Source organism: Mugil cephalus, chromosome 10, assembly GCF_022458985.1.
Source record: "Mugil cephalus isolate CIBA_MC_2020 chromosome 10, CIBA_Mcephalus_1.1, whole genome shotgun sequence".
NCBI lineage: Eukaryota > Metazoa > Chordata > Actinopteri > Mugiliformes > Mugilidae > Mugil > Mugil cephalus.
Window position 1 is genome coordinate 17,751,169 of NC_061779.1, and position 21,209 is coordinate 17,772,377.

At 43.7% G+C, this 21,209-nt stretch overlaps 1 protein-coding gene across 4 annotated transcripts in view; it reads left to right on the forward strand.

Moving 5' to 3' along the window:
- Positions 1–21,209, forward strand: part of LOC125014874 (cGMP-inhibited 3',5'-cyclic phosphodiesterase A-like) — a 69,588-nt gene that overhangs the window by 25,324 nt on the left and 23,055 nt on the right. For 2 of the 4 annotated variants that reach the window (XM_047596382.1, XM_047596381.1), the window contains exon 2: positions 13,446–13,496. The exons of the other annotated variants lie outside the window; for them this stretch is intronic. In XM_047596382.1, the coding sequence (XP_047452338.1) occupies positions 13,446–13,496 (51 nt within the window). The remainder of the gene's footprint in view (positions 1–13,445; positions 13,497–21,209) is intronic. 4 annotated transcript variants of the gene reach the window in all.

Genomic DNA, 21,209 nt, shown 5'->3' on the forward strand with positions numbered 1-21,209 from the left:
CCATGGCACTCGCAGGAGAGGCAGGGCCTTTTTCCAAAAAGGGGGCGTGGTCAGCAACATTTTATTTCTATTTAAAGCTACAGACAATGAAGCGGCTCCTTTAGAATGAACATCTGTGGGTACTTTGAACTGAAACTTGAATGAGTCAATGTCTGTTATGTCATTATTACTGTATTAATATTCCGCTGAGCAATGCCCTTTACGCCAAACAAAAAAACGTGTATGTTTAATGGGATTTCTGCAGAAAAGTTTATCTAGTAGTACCATGTGACCGTTCGTGGAGCACTATGAACCAGGCTGCAGCTGCCTTTTCTTGCCTCCCGGTCCCAAGCAGACTGAATTTAGAGCAAGTTCTGGCCAAGAGTTTTATGTCGTCTGTGTGTCGCCCTTTAAAGATAAATTTATAAAGGTGTGGATTACAACAAATCTCCTCACATGGCCTCTTCATAAAACAAGCTGTTTCCCGGGGCATGTACTCTTACTGTAAATGTTGCTAATACGTTCCATATCAACATTTTCCTCATTAAATCGATTAAACTGGCGTCCTGCCTCGCTCCTAACATTACTGCAGGTCTCCCAAAACAGTTGTGACTCATCAGAGAATGGACCTTCTGAGGGCGTCCTGTGGCGTCTGGCAACACAATGTGGTTAGTGGGGGTCTTTGGGACATATGGGTTGAGGGGAGGGGGTCTCTGTGTTGATCATCACACAGATACTTGATCAGTTTGAGATCTAGTGAATTTGGAGGCCAGGTCAACACCTTGTGCTAATTTTCATGTTTTTTTTTAGTTGTTCCTAAACCATTTTTGTGTGGTTGCCTCTGTCAGGCTGCATCCTCAAGGGGTGTCATTGCTATGGTCTGGTCTCGGTGGGTGGTAGAAGTCTAATGCCAGGTCGAAATGTTTCCCGGTAGAACACTGAATCATCACAAGATGTTATTCATTTCTCCTGTGAGTGGTTTTAATGTTGTGGCTGATCAGTGTATACTATATATTGATTCACATACTGTGCATTATTATACTAGTGTTGTACTGTGAATGTTTACTACCAATGTTACCTCTATGCTACAAGACATTAAGAAAAAAACTGTAATTTACAAGTGGAACAACACAACAACTAAAAGCACCAGACAAAACATGTGGATAAAATCTGAAGTATTCATACATATTTATGTAGTGACTTGTTATTTCCATGTATCCATCTCTAGACAGCAGTTTGGAAATTATTTATGGACTCCATGTTTTAAGTGGAACAGGAATACTATTTCAGGCAAGGGCTCCTCATGAGCTCACAACTGCTTATGAAAACAGATGGCAAACACAAAGTGGTGCTTATTTATTTTATCAGTAAAAGATAAATATAGCAAACACTGTCCTAGTGAATGATTGCCGCTTTTATAATGTATGATGTCTGCTCCCTGTGCTCCGCAGAATCTGAGACAGTATCAGTGAGAATTGAGACTGATGAATGCGTGGAATGCACGCTGACGTCACGGGGGCCGAACCGTAGCTTCAGTCACGTGGCTAGGTAAACACCAGGAGTCGTTGGGCTCGGTGTGTGTGTGGGTGGCACCAGTTGCTCTAATCAAGAAGATCCAGGAGCGAAGTGTTCTTTCAAGAAAGTTTTGCACCGTGCTCTTGAATGTAAATAAGGAAACAAACGCTTCGTGTGTTTTTTTTGTTTTTTAGGATTCCATGCGTGTTTAAAGAGCAGATTAACAAAGTTAAAAAACATTTTGTAAATGTTTTCCTAGCTTGTGGGCTGCCTTAATGCTGCTCCAAATCTTGAGCACACATGCATAGTATACATGCACATGCTATACACAGATACACTGATAGACATGCAGTGTAAACACACTACAGAACTGGCGCCTTGTTATAATACCAGTTGTTTTAATTCAACTACTGTACGTGCGTGCATGCTTCTCGGTACTTCTTCTCAACTAGACTGCAATTTTAACTCTACTACGTTCATCTATACTTAAAATTACTACTGGCTGAATTGTATGTTTGATTGTATGACCTTTGATACTTTCTGTCTGTACACTAAACAGAACTTACTGTGTTCAAATCACGTGGTGGTGGGTGCATATAGCTTCAGCTATCAGTGGGACATGTACAATAAATCTAAAGGCAATAAATCTGACTAAACACTGACTAAAATATTATGGGACAAGACTTTACAACTCTAGATATCAGTGTAGGTCGCAACTGACCAAAGCTGAAGAATATTTTTGGCCTATGCAGCCCACGGTAGCGGTGTAGCTGTGACTACACTCTGTTTTGGACCCAGCACCAAATCACAGCCAAAGCATTTAGGAGCTAAATGGCCTGGTGATTCCCTCCAGGCTGGTTGGGACCAAAGCTGAGATAAAAGATGAATGTACACTATGTATACTGACCTTTTGGAAGTGTCCTCAGCACACAATATGTCAGCCTTACAGGCCTAATTGCTGCCCCCCAAACAAACAATTCTCTTTTAAATAAAATTTAGTTAACCTTTTTGTACCTCCGTTTTTCGATGTGCCTCAGTACTGATGAGGGACTTCATATTCTACTGAAACCATTATATCATTAAATATACTTTGGCCAAAGACACATGCTGCTGCACAGCAAAGTCACATGATATGACATGTTGTAAGTACACTATCTTTGGTTATTATCGCACCATATATCATTCAGGTGAATGAGAAGTAGTATATATTGTTTGCTGGTTGCTAAGCCTCAGTTTGCCCCAGTGAGGGTGTGATCAAAGAGGATGACTTTCTGCCACCCGTGCAGTCTGGAGCTTATTTCCCCAGAGGAAAACCAACATGTCTTATATCTCATCCCCCTGTTTGCTTTGCTCTAAGCCTGGTTTCCAGGATGGCTATCAGCATGATGGGTCATTCTTAATGGCTCATGTGCTTTGTCTCATGGAGAGAAGCCCATCAGAGAGCACCTTTTTCCTTGTACCTTCACGGAACTCTGTATTCCCTGAACATGGGGGAATATGGCCCTCCGGGAATCTCCTTAACAGAGCAAGCATTTTGCAGTCTAATGGCGGAAATGTTGCCCATGGGGTTGACCTGAGCCTCTTCCAGGGAAACCGGCTCTGTAGCGCAACTCCCTCCACCTGCAAAAAGAGGAAGCAGAGATTTATGCCCTTGCACAGTTGCACGGGATGGCATTCACACACTTTTCAGTACATAGGTGCTGTCCTCACTGCACGTTCATGTTTGTACACCAGTGATTTATAAAGGATTTTAAGGACAAATGCTTGAGTGGGCAATTGCCATATGTTTGTTTACTGGAGTCCTGTGGGAATCTTGATGGGACTGTAAATGCTGAAATAGCAGGGTAGTTGTGTAGTAATGCGTGTGCAGAGTGTGGTCCCCTCTGATGAGCTCAGACAAAACACAAAACACAGACCTTGCTGAGTCAGGCTTGTGAATAAAAGCTAAAATAATATAAGCACATGAGGTGGCATGTGTGGACAAATTCCCATACTGCCCTCAAAACATTGGCTTTGACCGAACCTGTGATGTTCTGACACGTATAGTCCCATATTTATCTTTGAGGCTAGATCCTCAAGCTAGTGTCAATTCGAAACAGCGCAGCTCCACAGCTCATTATTTGGCCAAAATTAACACTATTCAGAAGTTCTGCGTGTTTTCCTTGGTTTTCATGTAAAGGTCAGCCCTCGATTGTTTTGGTATTCAGCTGTTCATTAACTTTGAAAATCCTGCTTGACGCACATTGCCTCTCCCAAAAGAAATATTGCCTCCTGTCCCAGTCAGACTTATGGCTTCATAAAAACATTTTACAGTGGAACTGTAACACGCAGCCCCGCTGTTGTCTGAGACCGGCACTGTGAGCTAAGAACTAGCATGTGTCTGTCCATTTTTCACCAACGGGCAAAAAAACAAAAACAAAACAAAAAAAAAAAAATAACAGGGAAATCACGGGTAAACCATTTTTATCTGCCTACACCCCAGCTCATTTGGCCTTTCCTAATGTAATTCATAAATGCTCCAGAAAGTCTTTAAGAAGACACATAAATCAAAGTTGCCGTTTCTAATTTGTCATGAGAGTTCCATTTGAAAATACCCACGCTGCTGAAACAGGTTGGAAGTGCTGAATCACCGAGCTGATGGATGACGGGGAAATGATGTCTTTATATTAATACCGAATATAAACACAAGGCCGGCCAGTAACACCTGACAGGCACGTAAGAGGATTCATGATGGGTGTTTAATTAGCCAATCAACACGCAGGTGTATTCACCTTAGTGGAAACGGTTAGAGGACCTATTGACAGCGCCGGCTTAATTTCTCCATATTTTAGAGGAAGAAAAGTTTTCTTTATTAGACGATCCGTAGCGTCCTGACCTGACAGATTTATATTGACGTAACAATGAGAAACAAGTGCGCTGTAGCCAGAGAGTAGCTACCATTTTTGACACGCTGCGTACAGTTTAAATCAACTGGGATTTAAGCGGCACAAAGCCCACTGGCACCTTGCAAACTGAACGGACCACAGGCTTGTAAAACAAACAAACAAGTGAGTGCTGTGTTCGCTTCTCGGCTCTCCAGGCCCCGGCAGTAATCCTGACTGTACCATTATACACTAATGGCTTTGGCATGCTGTTTTGAGATGGGCTGCCAGGTCCATCAGCCAGATCCCTTCTTTTTCACCCAGTTAAATGTGCAGAGCTGAGACGTCACAGGCAAGGAGAGTCGGTGTGTACACGAATAATATTACACGAAGCTGGAAAGATAGAATTTAAATCACAAAAACACACGCCGGACTCTTATTTTATACTTTCAACACTGGCTTTCATGACAGGGTTTTTATCAGTGACACATTCCATGTTGTTGAGTTTGATCATTTTTGAGGTCAGAATATGGGGTACTCCCACTGTGGTTTTCTCTGGGTCACAGCATCCTTGTGGCCTGCGCTTTCACCCTGCAGAGACGGATCTATCGCCGGGTTCCTTCTCGGATCAGGCTAAGTCTCTCCCAGGAAACGTAAAGAGGATAAATCCCATTAGTCACACTTCAGAAATTAGAAGAGTTTGAGTAAGAACGTGTGAAGTGTAGGGGAGGGGTAAATAGAAGCCAGAGACGCGGGGCCAGTGTGAGAAATATGTCATGGGATCATATTTGTGCGTGCAAGCAATTTTAATGCCCAAGGAAGTGTGATTTTATTCATTAAGTGTGCGCTTTGCCGGCCAGCGCACAAGAGAGAGAGACGGAGAGCTTCGGAGTGTGTTTAGTTGTACAAGTGCTAATCTTTGCATACACAAAAGTCTGTTCCTCCTTCCCTGCACACGGCCTCCTCCTCTGCCCTTGGCAGCCCACCTCAACAGTTCCCTTCCCTTCACTGATGACGCAAATGACCCACAATGACTGACCCCCACGGTAAAACCTGTAAAACATTAGCCAGTATGAATAGGAATGGTTCTCCATACGCTCCCCTCAGCAGCCAGGCAGGCAGGGAAAGATTTATAAGTGTCCTCTAACGGATGCTACGCTGGGGATTGATGTGGCAGTGGAAAGGCTGGGACGGGGTTTTCTGGAGTCACCTGGACAAGCAGCCACATAGATTTGCTTTGGCCTGAAACCCTACAGTTTCATGATATACTGTACACTTGCCCATTTATTGTTCATGCTTTAATGCATGTATGCATCTCATATGGAGTTCAGGGAAATTCAGGAAATATGAGGATGATGGTTTATTTAATGGAATGGTAAGAGAGCAGAAAACACACAGTCTGAGAATGTAAATATGGTGTAATTTCCATAAATATTATTTTTTGTTAATTACATGGAAATCTACCTAGATTTGTATCCTTTCCTATATAATGTTGGTGATAACTGACAAATTTGCATTTTCCTCTAGAGTTCCCGTGCTACATTTAGAAATCTGTCAGGTTAGCAGTTAAAAGCGAAAAAGTAACAAGCTAATTCCTTCTACCTGGGTGGCCTGTATCTACCTACACTTCCGTGAGGCAAACAGAGCCCCAGGTAGTCCAAAAGGTTTCCATTGTCAAAGTTTCCTGCTTCCAAAGTTTAGACAGCAATTAATGAAAATGGCAAAGTCTATGCAAAGAATTGTACTATAGTAGTTTGGTCCAAATCTGTGTGTGTGTGTGTACTCGTACAGCTATCTTTCTGAGGACCAGTTAGATTTAGATTGAGGACATTTGTGCAAAGTGAGGACATCTTTACGAAACTCAGTTTTAGGGTAAAGGTTACAATTACGTTTGGGTTGGGTGTTTAGTTTAGATGGTTAAGGTTAGGGTAAGGGACATTATGCCAATGAGTGTCCTTAAAAAGACATACAAACGTGTGTGTGTGTGTGCGAGAGAGAGCGAGCGTGTGTGTTCTTTTGTCATTATCTAAACCCACTGACATTATCGCCACATCACTATCCAAAAAATGGCTTCCTGTAAATGGGCACGATCACAAAAGTGCCATTTAAAAATGCTTTCCCAAAGTGTTTCCTCAAGAGAAACAGCATCCATGATCATGAGCATCATGAGAATACCTCCACCTGCAGGTGCAAAACAAGATTACATCTCACTGTCAAAGGTAGGATGAGCGATGGAGACTTCACCGTGATTCCAACAGCTATGAAAGCGACTACAGAGATCTGTGACTGTTGGTGTCCGTACGACTAAGCCACTGTCATTTCTGAAGATTTCACATAGCGAGAATTTTGCAGAATCCGACCTACTTTCTTTTTTCAGTCGAAGTGAGTGCAGGGAAGTGTGAGTCAAACGCTACAGACGTCAGAATATCTTTGACAGATAAAAGAACAAAGGCTGAATAAAGTAAGAAAATATTCAGGGACCTTGAGGCGGTGGGTGTGAGTTGGAGTGTGTGTGTGTATGTGTGTGTGTGTATGCGCTTACATAAGCAGGTATATTATGTGTATTCATGACTTTGCAGACTCGACTGTAAGTGAGAGCATAGAGAGTTTAATTGGACAGAGAGGTGGTTCATAAAACCCTTGGGTCAAGCTCATTGGAAATCCTGCAGACTGATCTCAATGGCCCTTCAACACTGCCTTAATTAACCCGACCATTCTGAAAGATCTGCACGCAGCTCTTTTTCTCCTTCCCTCTCTTCAAACAGGGTGATCTAGTTGGTGCTTCCTCTAACCATGTCCTCAGTGGACTCTGACTTAGCATCCCAGTAAATGCAGCGCACTAACAAGCCAAAACAGCCACTGCTCTGAAAAGCAGACACGGCATCACCGCCATTCATATGAAGCCATTAATGAGGAAGAAAAGGAAGTGGGAGGACAGAGAGAAAGGGGAAGAGCTGATCATGAATGAATGATTAAGAGAACACTGCCACGTGCTATGAGCCATATCATACGGCTTTCACACTGAAAATAACGCGTTGCTACGGGATTTTCTGACCAGGACTGACCTGCCTTTGTGTGCTTTCAGACTGCCAGCAGTGCCTGTTTTTTTCCTCCCTATCACATGTCATTGCGTTGGCACCGTCATCATTACACATTTAAGGGTGCCAGAGCATTGCGAGGTAAACGGCATGGATGTCAGCGTCTCAAATGTTAGCGTTGCTCTTTTGTGGATTGAAACTTTACCACTTTTTTTAAAGTATACAGACTCAGCGCTAACAAGCGGCTAATTCATGTATGCACTCCATTAAAGATCATGTAGCTACACATAGGATTTGTTTGACTGAGAGATCAGTCTCTGGGAGATCAACAGGAAGAATGATCTTATGGGAGTGGTGTCAAAATTTTGCTCTGTTTTGAGATCTGAGTGAGCAGCTCTCGCAGCCCTGGAGCTTCTACAAAGACAGCCTGACGGACTGCACAGTGACAAAATCAGGCAGATACATCAGCGTCATTGGGTAATTCAGTGGGACGAGTTTCACACTGCAGGCAAGCCGAGACGCTAAATTCCCGGGTTGCTTGAAGGGTCATTTGACCTGAGAAGAAATGCTGGGGCAACCCTTTCACATTACCAAAAAGCCCCGCAACGACCCGGGACAATGCAGGATTTTTGTGCAGTGTGAAAAGAAAGGGACTTCAGGAAACTGAAACTTTGAAGTGAGTTGATGACAACAAGTTGGGCTTATTTGGGAGTTGATCAGTGCTGGAGCTTTGGGTGCTGCCTCCACTTCACACCCGCAGAGAAGTGCTTCACAACTTGATATTGGCTGGAGTAAGTCAAACAACAAACATATTCCAGTAGTTTGTTTGTGCTTTGACACCGTGGTGTTTACCCAGCACCTCAGCAGCACGGCAGTGTGCCATGGGGGTGGACAGAGCATGGCTGCGTACTGGCTTCTACATAGCTACCCTCTTAACACTGTAGGTGAGAGGAAAGCTGGGAGTTTGCTTGGCTGGTACTATTCTGAGTCATGAGATCGCGTGTCTGTCGTGAAGAGTGGCTGCATGTTACAACTGACTTATTTCTTTGTATCTGTGACAAGTCATCTGCTTATCCCTCCTATTTATGGCTAGAACGTGTCTAGTCAAAACATATAAACAAACCTTGGAAAGGTCCACTGGAACACTGACCTATGATGTCATGCGCTAAGACAGATTGAAAGCTAAAGGTGAAGCTGCTTATACACATAGTTTGCCTGAATGCCTGAATTTTCTAGAGTGACCATGCTGGAAGAAATGAGATGCTGATTATGCATGCATAATCCCAATTAGCTGTGCATGCGGTGCAGAGAAGACGCGCCAACAGATTCATTCAAATGTCTGGCACAAAGCGAACTGTTTTAGTTTGTGTCTTTCTGTAAAATGTAAATGATTCAGATACATATATATATATAAATATAAATACATTATGGTGGTTTAATCAATCAACTAGATTTAATGCAGAAATATTATTAAATCAACTTGAGTTGAACTACAATCTAGTGGAAGTTGATCCAACAATGCCTGTCGTCCATAGCTGATGTTTGAATGTTTTCTCCTTCTCCGTTCGCCAAGTGAATCTCTGCTGGTAAATTTGCAATCTTTGATTTGGGAGATGTGCAAATGACACCAGACAGCTACAAAATCACAAGTTCAATGCTGCACCTTTAAGGCTGGTCAGCATGTCCATTCGTTCTTTCCTATTTTCTTTATGCAAACCCCCAAACCTTTTTCTTGGTGTGTTTGTCCTGACAGTGCAACCCTGTAAGGGACTTAATTTCATACATAATTTCATACACATGTTTATTTAATCGGTGCACAAGTTGAATAAAAACAAACGCCTTCTGCTTCCAAGTGCAGATTTGAGTGACGCTCTGTGGAAAAGCTTCCATTTTTAGGCAGATGTAGTCTTCTTGCGTCCCCTGTGACGCTGCTACTTTAGACACGGGTTATGAGCGAGTTTTAGGAACCAAGGCATCCTATGCGTCTATATTTAACTCTCTGCCAGCCTTCTTACGTGCTGCGCTGCTGTAAATACATGGACCAAATCAGCATTACAGTATGAATACACAGTAGTATGAGGAGATCTTACCGGGCGTCATGTTTTGGGCGTAATTTGCTCTGCCTTTGACGTTGGGTCGATTGTAATGTTCCGTATTAAAAATGATTTAATTATCACATGGAAGCCATTTAAAATAAACTGAAAGTGGCATGTTTAGATCAGGGGTGTCAAACATATGGTCTGAGGGCCAAAACTGGCCCATGGGATAAATCTGCTAAAATTAATTGCAATTTTATTTATTTTTTTTTTAAAGTAACTGCTATTCATAATATGTCCACTAGGGTCAAATTGATTTTAACACTGAGGCTGAGCAATGTGCCAAATTAAAAAAAAAAAAATTAAAAAAAATTGCTAGTTCATTAAATGTAAACATTGTCATAATGCACTTTTTTGCACAAAGGGAAGGTGATAATTATAGGTTAATGTGCAATTATGTTACTAGTCCGTCCCCTTTGGGATCAAACTGGGCTGTATGTGGCCTCTGAACTAAAACAAATTCGAAATCCCCGGTTAAGATGAAGGTAGACCCCCAGTCTGGCCTCATCTTCTATCAGAACGCAGCTCGACTTGCTCTCACTTGTTTCTCTTGTTCTTTCCTTCAGAGCATCTCTGTGTGTGATGAAGGCACAGCAGCTCTCCAGAATGCATCCACAGAGGGCCCAGAGTTGCACAAAAATGCCTCAGAGCTCACTGTGTCATGTTTCTCTGGTAGCTTTGGTGCAGTGATTGAAAGACGCAGCCACTTTCAAAGAGACAAAGCATTTGTTTTCTCTCTCTCTCGAGCTGGATTGAGACGCTAATAAATCACGGGTGTAGCTGTAAATGATGGAAAGCCACTGCCCGACCTGGCTCGTTCGGAGTTACGGGGCGGCATGATGAATCTAGCAGAGGGTGAAACAAAGGGCATAACTTCTACAAAGTTGTTATTTTTCCCAGTAGGTGTACTGGAGCACTAGGACAAAAACAAATCCATTTGGAAGTTTTACTGCTTCGGCTGTGTTATGCTGCCTGGAGGCTGTCCATGAAAAACCAGCAGATATCTAAGAAATCATTCATGTGTGGTTTTACCTCTTCAGACATAATACTGGCAGTGACCTGTCATGTGTTTTAAGTATAATCTCAGACTCCCCGAAGTAAAACAAGGTAATATAGCATGAACAAGACTTTTGGTTTTGCTTCTTTTTGATCTTTACTGTTTGTGTAGCATTGACCGGCTCAAACAGAGGATGTGGAGCTCGGTCTGGATTTGTTCTGCAGAGACATACTCTTATTTTTCCATCTGTGAGCTGTTATTGTCGACTCACAGTTGTTTTTATTCTCCTGACTGATGTTGCCTTCTGTTTCTTCCAAACACATGAAGTTTGTGTTTGTTTATTCTAACTCTGGTAGCTTGAAAGCACAACATTTTGTTTAGTGATTTTCCGACGATTTTTTAACGCGGCGCTGCACCGGGCTGCACCGACCACCCGAGATTGTCCACATGTGTTTTCGAGCCGGTCCCGGAAAAAAAAAAAGAAAAAAGAAAAAAAAAGCAATGAACTGCGCCGTGGCCTGTAAAGTCGCTCTGCGCGAGAGGCTATCTGCACCTCTCGAATTTTATGCTCAGCTTTGATATTGTGTGGCTCTTTTTTTTTTTTTGTTTTGGCACATCAAAGGACACATATAGACTTCTGTGTAGTCTGTGTCTGTCTCACATAGCAGGGAGATGAAAGGTTGGCTTACATAAGGCCGTCAGAGCGAAAGGCTGTTTATGTGTGAGCGCCTGGAGAGCCTCACTGATACGAGGACCTTCTAATGGAGCGGGACTCTGCCGGGACTGTGGAGGAGCTCGCTGCCATCTCCTGTGAAAGTCCAGCTCTGTCATCAGAGCCGTAAAGAGCAGGACGCATTGGCTAATGCTGTCGTTTACAGTGATTTACATCTGTGTTTTTCGCACAGCTGATTTTCTAAGGCCTTTCTTTTACATCTGTCACAGGTTTTAAAGATGCTGAGAACGGAGCTCGCCTCTTGCCTCTTGTTACATTTTATTAAACTTCCTAAAGGTCTGTTGCATTCATTACGTTGTTAGGATGCCGTCCTTGTTCGCTCGCCGCCAGGGTCGCCACATTTTGTCCTGCGCTGCCTATTGTTGCCAGGACCTTGTCAAAAGGACGAGGTGAACAATAACTACCCCGCAACGAAGTCGACGGGTCGAACACTGCGTCCTGCCGGGCTACGTGTGTCAGAGGCACGTCAGCCTTCATCAAAGAAAGCCGTCGCCAACAAAAGTGCATGATTTAAACCTGCCGTGACTCCCACCTTGACACCACTAGCTAATCCTCACTGTGAGCAGTGTGACTTTCAACTAAATTCTGAAGTAGTTTCGGCCTCTTTTGTTTGTTTGTTTGTTTGTTTGCTGGATTGAAGCGGGTGGCCCTGAGCTGTGAGATCGTATTTGCAGGATTTAGCTGTAATTTATTAATGTGTGACTTGGAATGTGGTGACAGCAGGAGGGTAGTTTGTCTGTGTTGGCTGGTGTTGATCAGAGCAGATTAATACAGCTCAGAATTATCTAGAATCTATTATTCATAGATTGTTTCTTACTGAGCTTTTAATATTAAAGGTCTCCGACGTTTTTCAGGCCAAGGACAGGAGGAGAGATTAAAAGGGACCCCCTACCTATTTATGAATATATATTATTATTATCATTTTGCATTCAATATTAACCCGCCCCTTATCCCTTTACTACAATGTGTTGGATTCATGTTATTGTGTATTTGAAGAAATTTAAATTTGTTGGGGAAAATTTAGAAAATATATTAAAAAAATGGCTAATCAACCAAAGGTTTTGCGACTCCCCTGCAGTGCCTCTGCGGACCCCCTAGGGGTCGTGGACCCCCTGTTGAAGGCCTGTGCTTTAGAGGGACTTTAACAAGACTTTTGTTTGGCACAGTTCAGTGTTTGTCATCAGTGATTTTGCAGACATAGTGGTAAACCGGGAGGAATGTTTCTTGTTAACTGTGCAAAATGACGTTTTTTAATTTTGAAACATATTGCATTGGGGTTACTTTCTGCGGAGAAAAAAAAAAAAGTCTACATCTAATGCTGATAGTGTGATATCCCGGGGCATCAGGATATTAATGCACAACAATAATTGGTTTGGCCTCACTCAGAAGACACCTAAACACATGAGAAACACAGATATAAATAGATTAATTAAAATTCTTTATGTTTCTTTCATACATGCGTATTTTTATGGTTAAAATATACCAGCATTGTTCGGAACAAAGCCACACTGTTGTCCAGACAGGCCCACAGCACCGGCGAATGAAACCCACTGTTTTTCTAATGTTTTCACTCGCAGCACGGCACAACTCAACGACCTCCACTGACACAGTAAATTACACCTGAATTATCAAATTGGCTCTTATACTCAGCCCATTGCCTCAGTGTGCGCAGCAGCAATTTGTCACAGCAACATGCTGGGTTTCTCAGGGCTTCACAGTTTTTGGGGCAGCGAGACCTAACGGAGGCATGGGAGAGAGGCTGGGGGGGAGGGGGTTTAATGTTGATCTGGCTCTCGTGTGTTGTATTCGGCGAAAAGCGGTGACGGGGCTGCACGCGTGCATCTGGTGACTCCCAGCAAAGTGGAAAACGGGTTTACAAGGCCTGTGGGAGGACACAGTGGCTGGTAATTAGACAGCATAAAAATCCTCAGCCTCCACCGTTGCCTTAGGCAGTGAATAGGAGTTAAAGTAAACCAAACCTGACTGTGAAATTGCATTAGACATCTGGGCTTAATGGAAAGTGAAAAAAAAAAAAAAAAAAAAAAAAATAGACAAAACTCAGTTTTGCATTTATGAGCAACACTCCCCCGAACTTACTGCATCACCGCCGCTGCTCCTCCTCCTTTTCTTGCTCCATTATGTTGTTGCCTTCTGCTGTAGGAGGCTAACAGAAACAGGATGTGCAGGACTGTGGTCTGAACATGTCTCTTTGTCTGTTTCCCACAGATGCTCTCCCGCTCAGAGTGGGACCACAAGAGAGGCTCCCGAGGATCACAGGTTAGCACAGTCCACCGACAAAGACACACATAAGTAATGGCAATAATGATTAACAGCTGACAAGAAAGCACACGTGGGATCTCCGTCGCTCTGGCCTACACACCCTGTAAATGACGCAACAGCCGAAGCGCCTTCCACTAACAAGCCTGTTCACGTGCTTGTTTCTGTTGCGGTTAAACAGCACGTCCAGAGGTGTCACTTCCCACCAGAGTCCTTGTTGTGGTATGTGATTTAGCTTCTAAGGCGCTGTACGAGCTATTAAAGGCCAGGGAATTGGCACTGCAAAAGACTCGAAAGGCGCAGGGGGACACACAGCTCGTAGAGGTCAGACTCACAGCCACATCCTTGAGATTACCTTCCCCATGTTTGGGGGAGAGAATGAAGGGAGTGCATGTGTGGGTTTGGATTGACGTATTGAGCTGCTACAGAGCCGCAGGGCAGGACTCTGGAGTACATGAAGAACAAACAATGCCCTTGGCATTTGGATGTCCTTACGTATACGTGCGTGTGTGCGTGTTCTGTACGGCTCGTTCTCCTATCAGGAGGATTTCCTTTAGAAATGAATAGACGGCGTCTGTGCTGACGGTGCACGCTGTTGTGCAGAGTTGTGGTCGGGGAGGTATTAGGGGAATTTTCAAGAATACTGGCGAAAAGCGCGCAGGGAAGAACTGAAAACAAATTCCACCCTGCATGACATCGTAGAGATGCTGAGGCTCGTGCGGCGCTATGTCTGTTCCCCAAACTCAACCTTACAACGTCCTCCCGCTGCCCACACCGCGAAGAAAATGTCCAAAAAAGCATTTGAAATATTGTGCAAGGCTCATAACCATTTGTTATGTGGAGTTAGAGGGCGAGCACATAGTTTTTGATTGATGCATTCCCTAAGCTGCCGTTTAGACTCAATGGTCAGTTCAGTTTTTTTTTTTTTTTTTATTATTTGGATTGGTGCTGCGCGTTCGTCAGTGGAACCCTGCAGTGGTCCAGCGGCTGACAACACGCGTAAGAAGTCTGGGCTTGTGTTGGCATCTCGCTCCATCTCATGGCTGTTTTCGCTGTCTTGGACCAGGTGAGGGAGGCTGGTTACACTTCGCCGTGCTACAGCGCCTCATGCCGTGTGTGTGCATCACACACACACACTCACACACAGGCCGGATCACTTGATTGATCTCCGCTGTGTCGCATTCGCCAACATGCACACATTAGCAGGCTCATTTTCCAAACCGCAGCTTTTTTTTTTTTTTTTTTTTTTTCCTATCCAAAGCTTGTGGTGGATGTTTTAGCTTAGGAATTGACAGCGAAGTTATGTATGGAAAGAGCTATTTAAATATTTGTATTCAACTTGAAAACACATTGGTTTTGGAATGTTACCCAGGGAGATTATCGGAGAAAAGAGTGTTTGTAGGCTCGGATTTGGTGACTGTTATTCTAAATTACCGAAAGGCTGGAAGAGTGGTCTCGGAGGCAGACGAGCCATGACATTGCAGTCATGTTTAAGATTTCTCAAAATCAACGTAAGCGCTTCGAGCATAGATCAACAGCTCCGAAACAGGTTTGGGACTTGCCCCCTTTTTTTCAGCGTGGTCCCACCATAACAGTCTTGTAGTGCTTTCTTATTAAACCTTTTCCTTAACTAAGTTTAAGGGTGAAAATGAATGAAAACATTTGACTACCTGCGCCTTTCGCATGCCACCAATAACACCCGGGGAGCAGCACTTCTTAAGCACCTACTTCACGCTGTGCAGCTTTTTTATTTCAAAGTATTCCCCATCATTTTGGGAGATCTTTGAAAAACCCATGACGATCTTCTGCGGTGCTGATCACATATATAAGTGTAACCACTTACATCGTGCGGTAAACGGATGCTCGCCCATCGGCCAGCGTAAGCCATCTGTTTTACCTCATGCATCTCTTTTGTTTGCTCCTCCATGCCAGTGTTTCTTGCCTCTGCCAGTCTGCCTCTCTACTTCTGGTTTTTGTATCGCGGCCCGACTCCTTTGCTGGAATCAAACACCCCGAAATATGTGGAAGGAAAAACAAAAGTTGAGATGGTTCCATGTCAGGGTTCAATTGGCTTGACCTTTCCCAGTAAATCTTTAATGAGGCAGTTATTCTTTTTTGTTTTGTTTTGATCCCCCTGCATCCACCGGCGACGCCCCTTTAATAAAATATATAATAGCGTGTAATTGTATCCTGGCTCGGCGCGGCTTCGGTCTGACGGAGGGTTTGCGAGGGGAGTTGGGTCGCAGCGGGGGTGAGGGTTGGTCGGGAGGAGGGAAGTGCAGCGCTGCAGCGCGTAGTTTTGGCCGCCGGAGCTGAGGCAGGGAGCTCGGCGGAGTGTCTCGGTGGAGTTTTGTGTTACCCTTCTGCAATGATTCACACTGTATCACTCCTGTTATTCTAAGAGGAGAACATCGCCATCTCCCAGGCTTCTCCTCGGCTAATCCATCTCGACAGATGTAATCACGCCCATTACACTAACTGCACTGCCACTGAAACAGAAAACTGCATGGTAATGATTTTTGAAAGTTTTGTCTAAAGGAAATAAAAGTAACTGACGCAGTCAAGGATTTTCTCAAGTATGTTCCCCGTCCTCTTGCTCAGCACATTCCTGCGCTGTGTGTGCGTGCGGGGTAATTGCAAAATAAGTACTGAAGTGTATCTGTCCTTTATGAAGAGGCAGAGTTGCTTACATTATTGAAATGTGTTTACTGAGAGAATCAAATACCTTTCTTTCTCCAGTAGGCCCCTGAGGCTTTTGTCCAGTCTCTAGCTCTCCCCTGGGATACATTATATTCTCATCATTGCACAATTTCGGAGGCCCACATATCGCTGGCGTTTTACCCGAGGCTTTAGAGGACCTCATGTTTAGATGAGCGGGTTAAAAGTGCATGAAGTGGAACATATTAGAAATTACAAATATGTGACCTTTTTGTCTGTGTATCCCATTAATAACCGTCATTAGACGGCGGGATCAGCGTTGTTCGTGGCACCGCATGTATTTTATCTGTCTGTTATTAGCAAACGACGTACAGACACAACAGGAAGTCCAGAATTTTTTTTTTTTAAATATGAAACTAATGGCTGCAAGTTTACATATTGTGGATTTATGTAAACACAGTGACATTTAGCGACTAGTCAGCAGTATTTATTTGATATATTTATTAAGGAAATAATAGATAGGTGTGTGTGTGTGTGTGTGTGTGTGTGATGGTCACCATAAAACATTACATGCAGCTTGTCAGATTTCCATCAGTCATAAAATATAAAATTCAGATTAACTAAGATTTATTGGCAGATATTCTGTGGTCCATATTTGGAGTACATTACTGCAACTTAAGAAAGCTCCAGAGGGCCCTGAGTACAGAATATCAATGTGGACAAACAGCTTCTCACTCTTCAGGAATGATTGCTGGTTTGTTTTGACTGGCCCTCTCTTTGGTTTATATGAACTGCTGTGCGGGTGTTAATTTACGGCATGTCTATTGACGTACTGTTCCAAACTGTGTTCACACAGGCAATTAGGGCCATTGATCATGTGCCCTGTTGTTATTCATAGTAAAATGTCATAACAGAATGTCCACGCATGGTTTAGTATATGACTTTGCTTGTTGATGACTCGTAAAAACTGCGCGTTGACGCTGATAGTCGGTCTTCGAGTAGAGCGACAGTCAGCTGAACCCGGGGGCCTCGTGACCGAACAGATTTGTGGTCGTCCTGTGACCGCGGGCGCTGGCGCAGAGGCCGGATTAGAGGCATCAATGGGTGTGTCGAGGGCTGGCATCGGGGCGAGTCTTGAACTTTCCTGCCTTTTAAAAGCAGTTTGCTTCCTGGCAGTCAAATGCAAAAGACTGGCCAGCCACACAAAATACCAAATGGCTGCAAACAGGAATGAAGCCACACGCTCCCAGATATTACGTCTTGGATAGCACAAGGTCACACGGTCAACCTCACAGGGCTCTCAGGCAGGATATTTAACCGTTATTTACAGTGCGTTCGCTGCTTCTTAGGCTAAAGCAAAACATGCTGTAGTGTTGTGTGATTGCTTCATTTATTTAAAGAAACAGTTTGACGTTTTTCTGGAAATGTCTTTATTCGCCCTCTCGCTGAGACTCGGGCGAGTACGTCAGTTTTTTTACATCGAGTGTCAGTGGAAGTTCGTCCAGAGCCGGTTATTCTACAGCCTGTTATTTCTAAAGGTTGAGATTAAACAAATAAGATATGAATATGTTAATCAATCATCTGTGGAAGTGCTGTCACGTGGATTTTGTTATGTTTGAACGGAGCCAGGCTTTCTATTTCCACGTTCTCGTATTCGCCGCGGACACATGAGAAATGCATCAGGTTTCTTATCTGGCTCTTGGCAAGGAAGCGGGTTTCACGAAATGTCAAACTATTCCTTGAACACCCTCTCATTGTTGCCGGCTCACGGAAGTGCTTTCGAATCGCTTTCAGCGTTGCATCCAGCACGTGGAACTAATATTTGGTATAAAACTCAAATTCATTCAAAATCAAACATCAACTGTGTAAATCCAACCGACTGTGCCAGTGCACCGATCAGACTTAATGAGCGGTTGTCAGTTTGCCACTTTCTCAGCGTGTAGGCCTGATGCTTCCAGCTTCCAGCTGTTTGCGGCCACTGACTATGTTTATGTTGCCTGTTGAAAGAGAGAATGACCAATCTCAAATGTAATGAGTGACGATGAATCATTTTCAGACGTGAAAAAAAAAAGAAAACGTGTTGCTTTGATAGCCTTGATAATCAGAGACACGTTTTATTTTTCGCTTTATAACTTTAAAGCAGATTTAGTTTTGACTCACTGGATCCCAGATGAACTCTGGAGGGTGTATTTCTCAGCAACGTCTCCGCAGAGAGGAGTGTGAGCCAGTGGCAGACAGTTGTTGACAGATCCCAGATGTGGATGTGCGTTGCTGTGGATGTTGTGCAGGGCAGCAGTGAAAAGTACACGTGTGCGCACCGTTTAAGTAATTAAACGTATCTCCCAGCCTCTCTGGAAGGCTCAGTACATTAGTTAATGTAATTTACAAACACCACAGATGTGTCCAAGGTAAGGCCAGCCACCTGCCTTAAACGCTCCATCATAACATCTGTTTGGAAAGTTTTTTTTTCTCTCTCTCTCTCTCCTATTCACTACTTTCTCCCAGACAGAGGTCACCCCATTGAGCTCGCTTGAGATCTATCCGTTCAGAACATGAAGCCTGCTGCTACAGAGGTGGCCACGTCTGATGGATGACAATGATCATCTAACCTGACAGGAAATGCTTATATAACCCCATGTTATTATGCAACTTACAATTCGATCTGTTCCAGGATGTCCAATGATGATTCTTAAGTTTTCAGTTTCACATTGTTGAAAGATTGGGAACATTATGAGGCGTCCTCCGGCCAAGACTCAGCTTTTTAGGGAAACGTAAAAGCTCAAAGCAGGGACAGACTTCGCATTCTTTATCTTTCCCAGCACTCGGCTTAGTTTTAATGGCTCAGGGCTTTAACTCTTTGTCTCGCAAACATTTTATCGAGATGCTTCCAGGGAATGTTTTAAGTTTTCTCCAGCAACCTGACATATCTTAGCACAGCACGGGCATTCCCGCTTTCTCAGAGGAAAGGGTAAAACTACAAACTGAGTGGAGGCAAGATTCTACGCATGCACCTGGATGCTGTCACTCTGTTTGAGGTTTCATGTCGGGCTGTGGACAGTAAGTAGTTCACGCTCAGTACAAATTCAAACCCGGCGCCACTCATTATGTGCACTCAGGTGCAGCTTAAGGAGAGACATTGTATGCTTTACTCATGCGTTCAAGGTTTATTGTCATTCCAAATCATGAGGTGCATGAAAGGGACCGAAACTTAGTTCCGATAACAACAGCGGAATAGCAGCACAGTCAAAAAAAATAGATCCATAAACCAGAGAATATACAATAAATCTAGCGAAGAACAATAAAAAATGGAGCGGTCTAAATGCAAGCGAGGATAAAAACAACAGAGCGCTTTCGCTTGACTTTTTTCAGTTGGCCGGGGTGTGAGAACCAGGGGTGAGGTTTGCAGGAGTTGCAGATGTGTTTGCGTGCGTGATTGGAGCAGCTGAGACCCCCTAAGGATCCCCGTTGTTTTTGCGCGGCCAGATGTTTTCCAGCGGCCATATTCTTCTTTTAACCCCCTCTTTAGCGAACCCTTAAATCAGCCTTCAAATGAGCTGAGAGACAGGTGTTTATGTCTTTCCCTTGCAGCGTGAAGCAGAGCAGAGTATAGGACACGGAAGAAGAAAAGAGAGCACGGCGGAGATGAAGGATGAAACGAATACAATAGGCTTCTGTCCAGAAATGTTCCGCTCGCTCCCCACAGGACGTCCCTCGCCTTTAAAAGAGATTAGCTGGCTGCAGTGTTGGCCACGAGTCAGATTTATCAATTAATGTGCGTCATTGCAGCGTGAGGATCAACACGTGCGGAGGTATTTCCCTGACTCCCAGCGAACACACGGCTTTTGTATTTTTGCAGACCGGCAGGAGAACTTGTAGCCATACACCGACTTATCTGATAGGACTTTAGGAAAATAAAATGCGAAACCTTTGCTGTTCCCACAAGTGGCGATGAATGAAGGCTGTTCACGCATGTGTTGTTCAGGTCAACCTTTTGCTGCTTAGCCAGTGTAAGCAGAATAATTCTGGGTGCCTGGCAGCTGGTGTCAAAGCGAATGGGACATCGGGGGGAGAAAAATCTGATAACATTCTTTGGGGAAAAGGGGAACTCGTGGGTTTATTAGATAAACTAGCTGGCAGCCAAGACCGATCCATGTGTAGCGGTGGTTGTTCAACAGCTCAAGGCGCAGCAATTAAGAGTGGGCTGTGAACTTTTCACTTCGGCCTTCGAAAACAAGGCCGGCTAACACAGGGCTGGTGCTCTTCAAAGCCACGCAGGCAGACGGTCAGAGAGCGATGGTGGCTGCTGGCCATCCGAGAGGTCGGGAGTGAGGATGTCAGGGGTCAGGTTCTGGCTAATGAGTCCATTCATTAAGCATAAAGCAACGCACAGCTGTGCTGAGCGGGTTTCACTAATGTTGCTACTCAGACATTTAACAAGCCACTAGTGCGTCAGCGTCTTCTACTGTAACACACCTCTCACTGCTGCGTCTCGCGTTTGCTTTCTCCGAGCTAAAAGGAGCCATATAAGGTATATGCATGGCGATACAGCTATAAAACCCTTGGCTGAATCTGAGTTTCAACACTACTGTTACGTCTAAAAGTCATCCAAAAAGAAAATCAGTCGTCTGTTGTTTAACTATTTTCATATTGTTGTGTTTGCGTATTGCTTTTTGATGTAATTTGTTTTATTCTGTGCTGCGCGCTTTTTTTTTCTTCCCTCCCCCATGAGTGCTCTTTTGAAATATGATTTGGTTTTCTTGCAATTTTCCAGCAGGATTCTGGTGCATGCAGACTGTGATAGTTTTTAAATCAGTTGTAAGCTGATGTAATTTTTCATGACTGAGGAATGAGTCTTCATGGCGTAGTCCTGGAATGCAACGTAATAAAGCTTAATTATAAGTAAAAGTCAAACATTAAAGAAAGTAAGAACCTAGCCCTCATTATACAGGCAGAATACCCCCTGTTAACATTATGTATAATTATCTTCAGTTTTTATTTAATTTTTTGTTGATATTCAATTATTAATACAGAATCAGCATTTAGAACATAACTTTA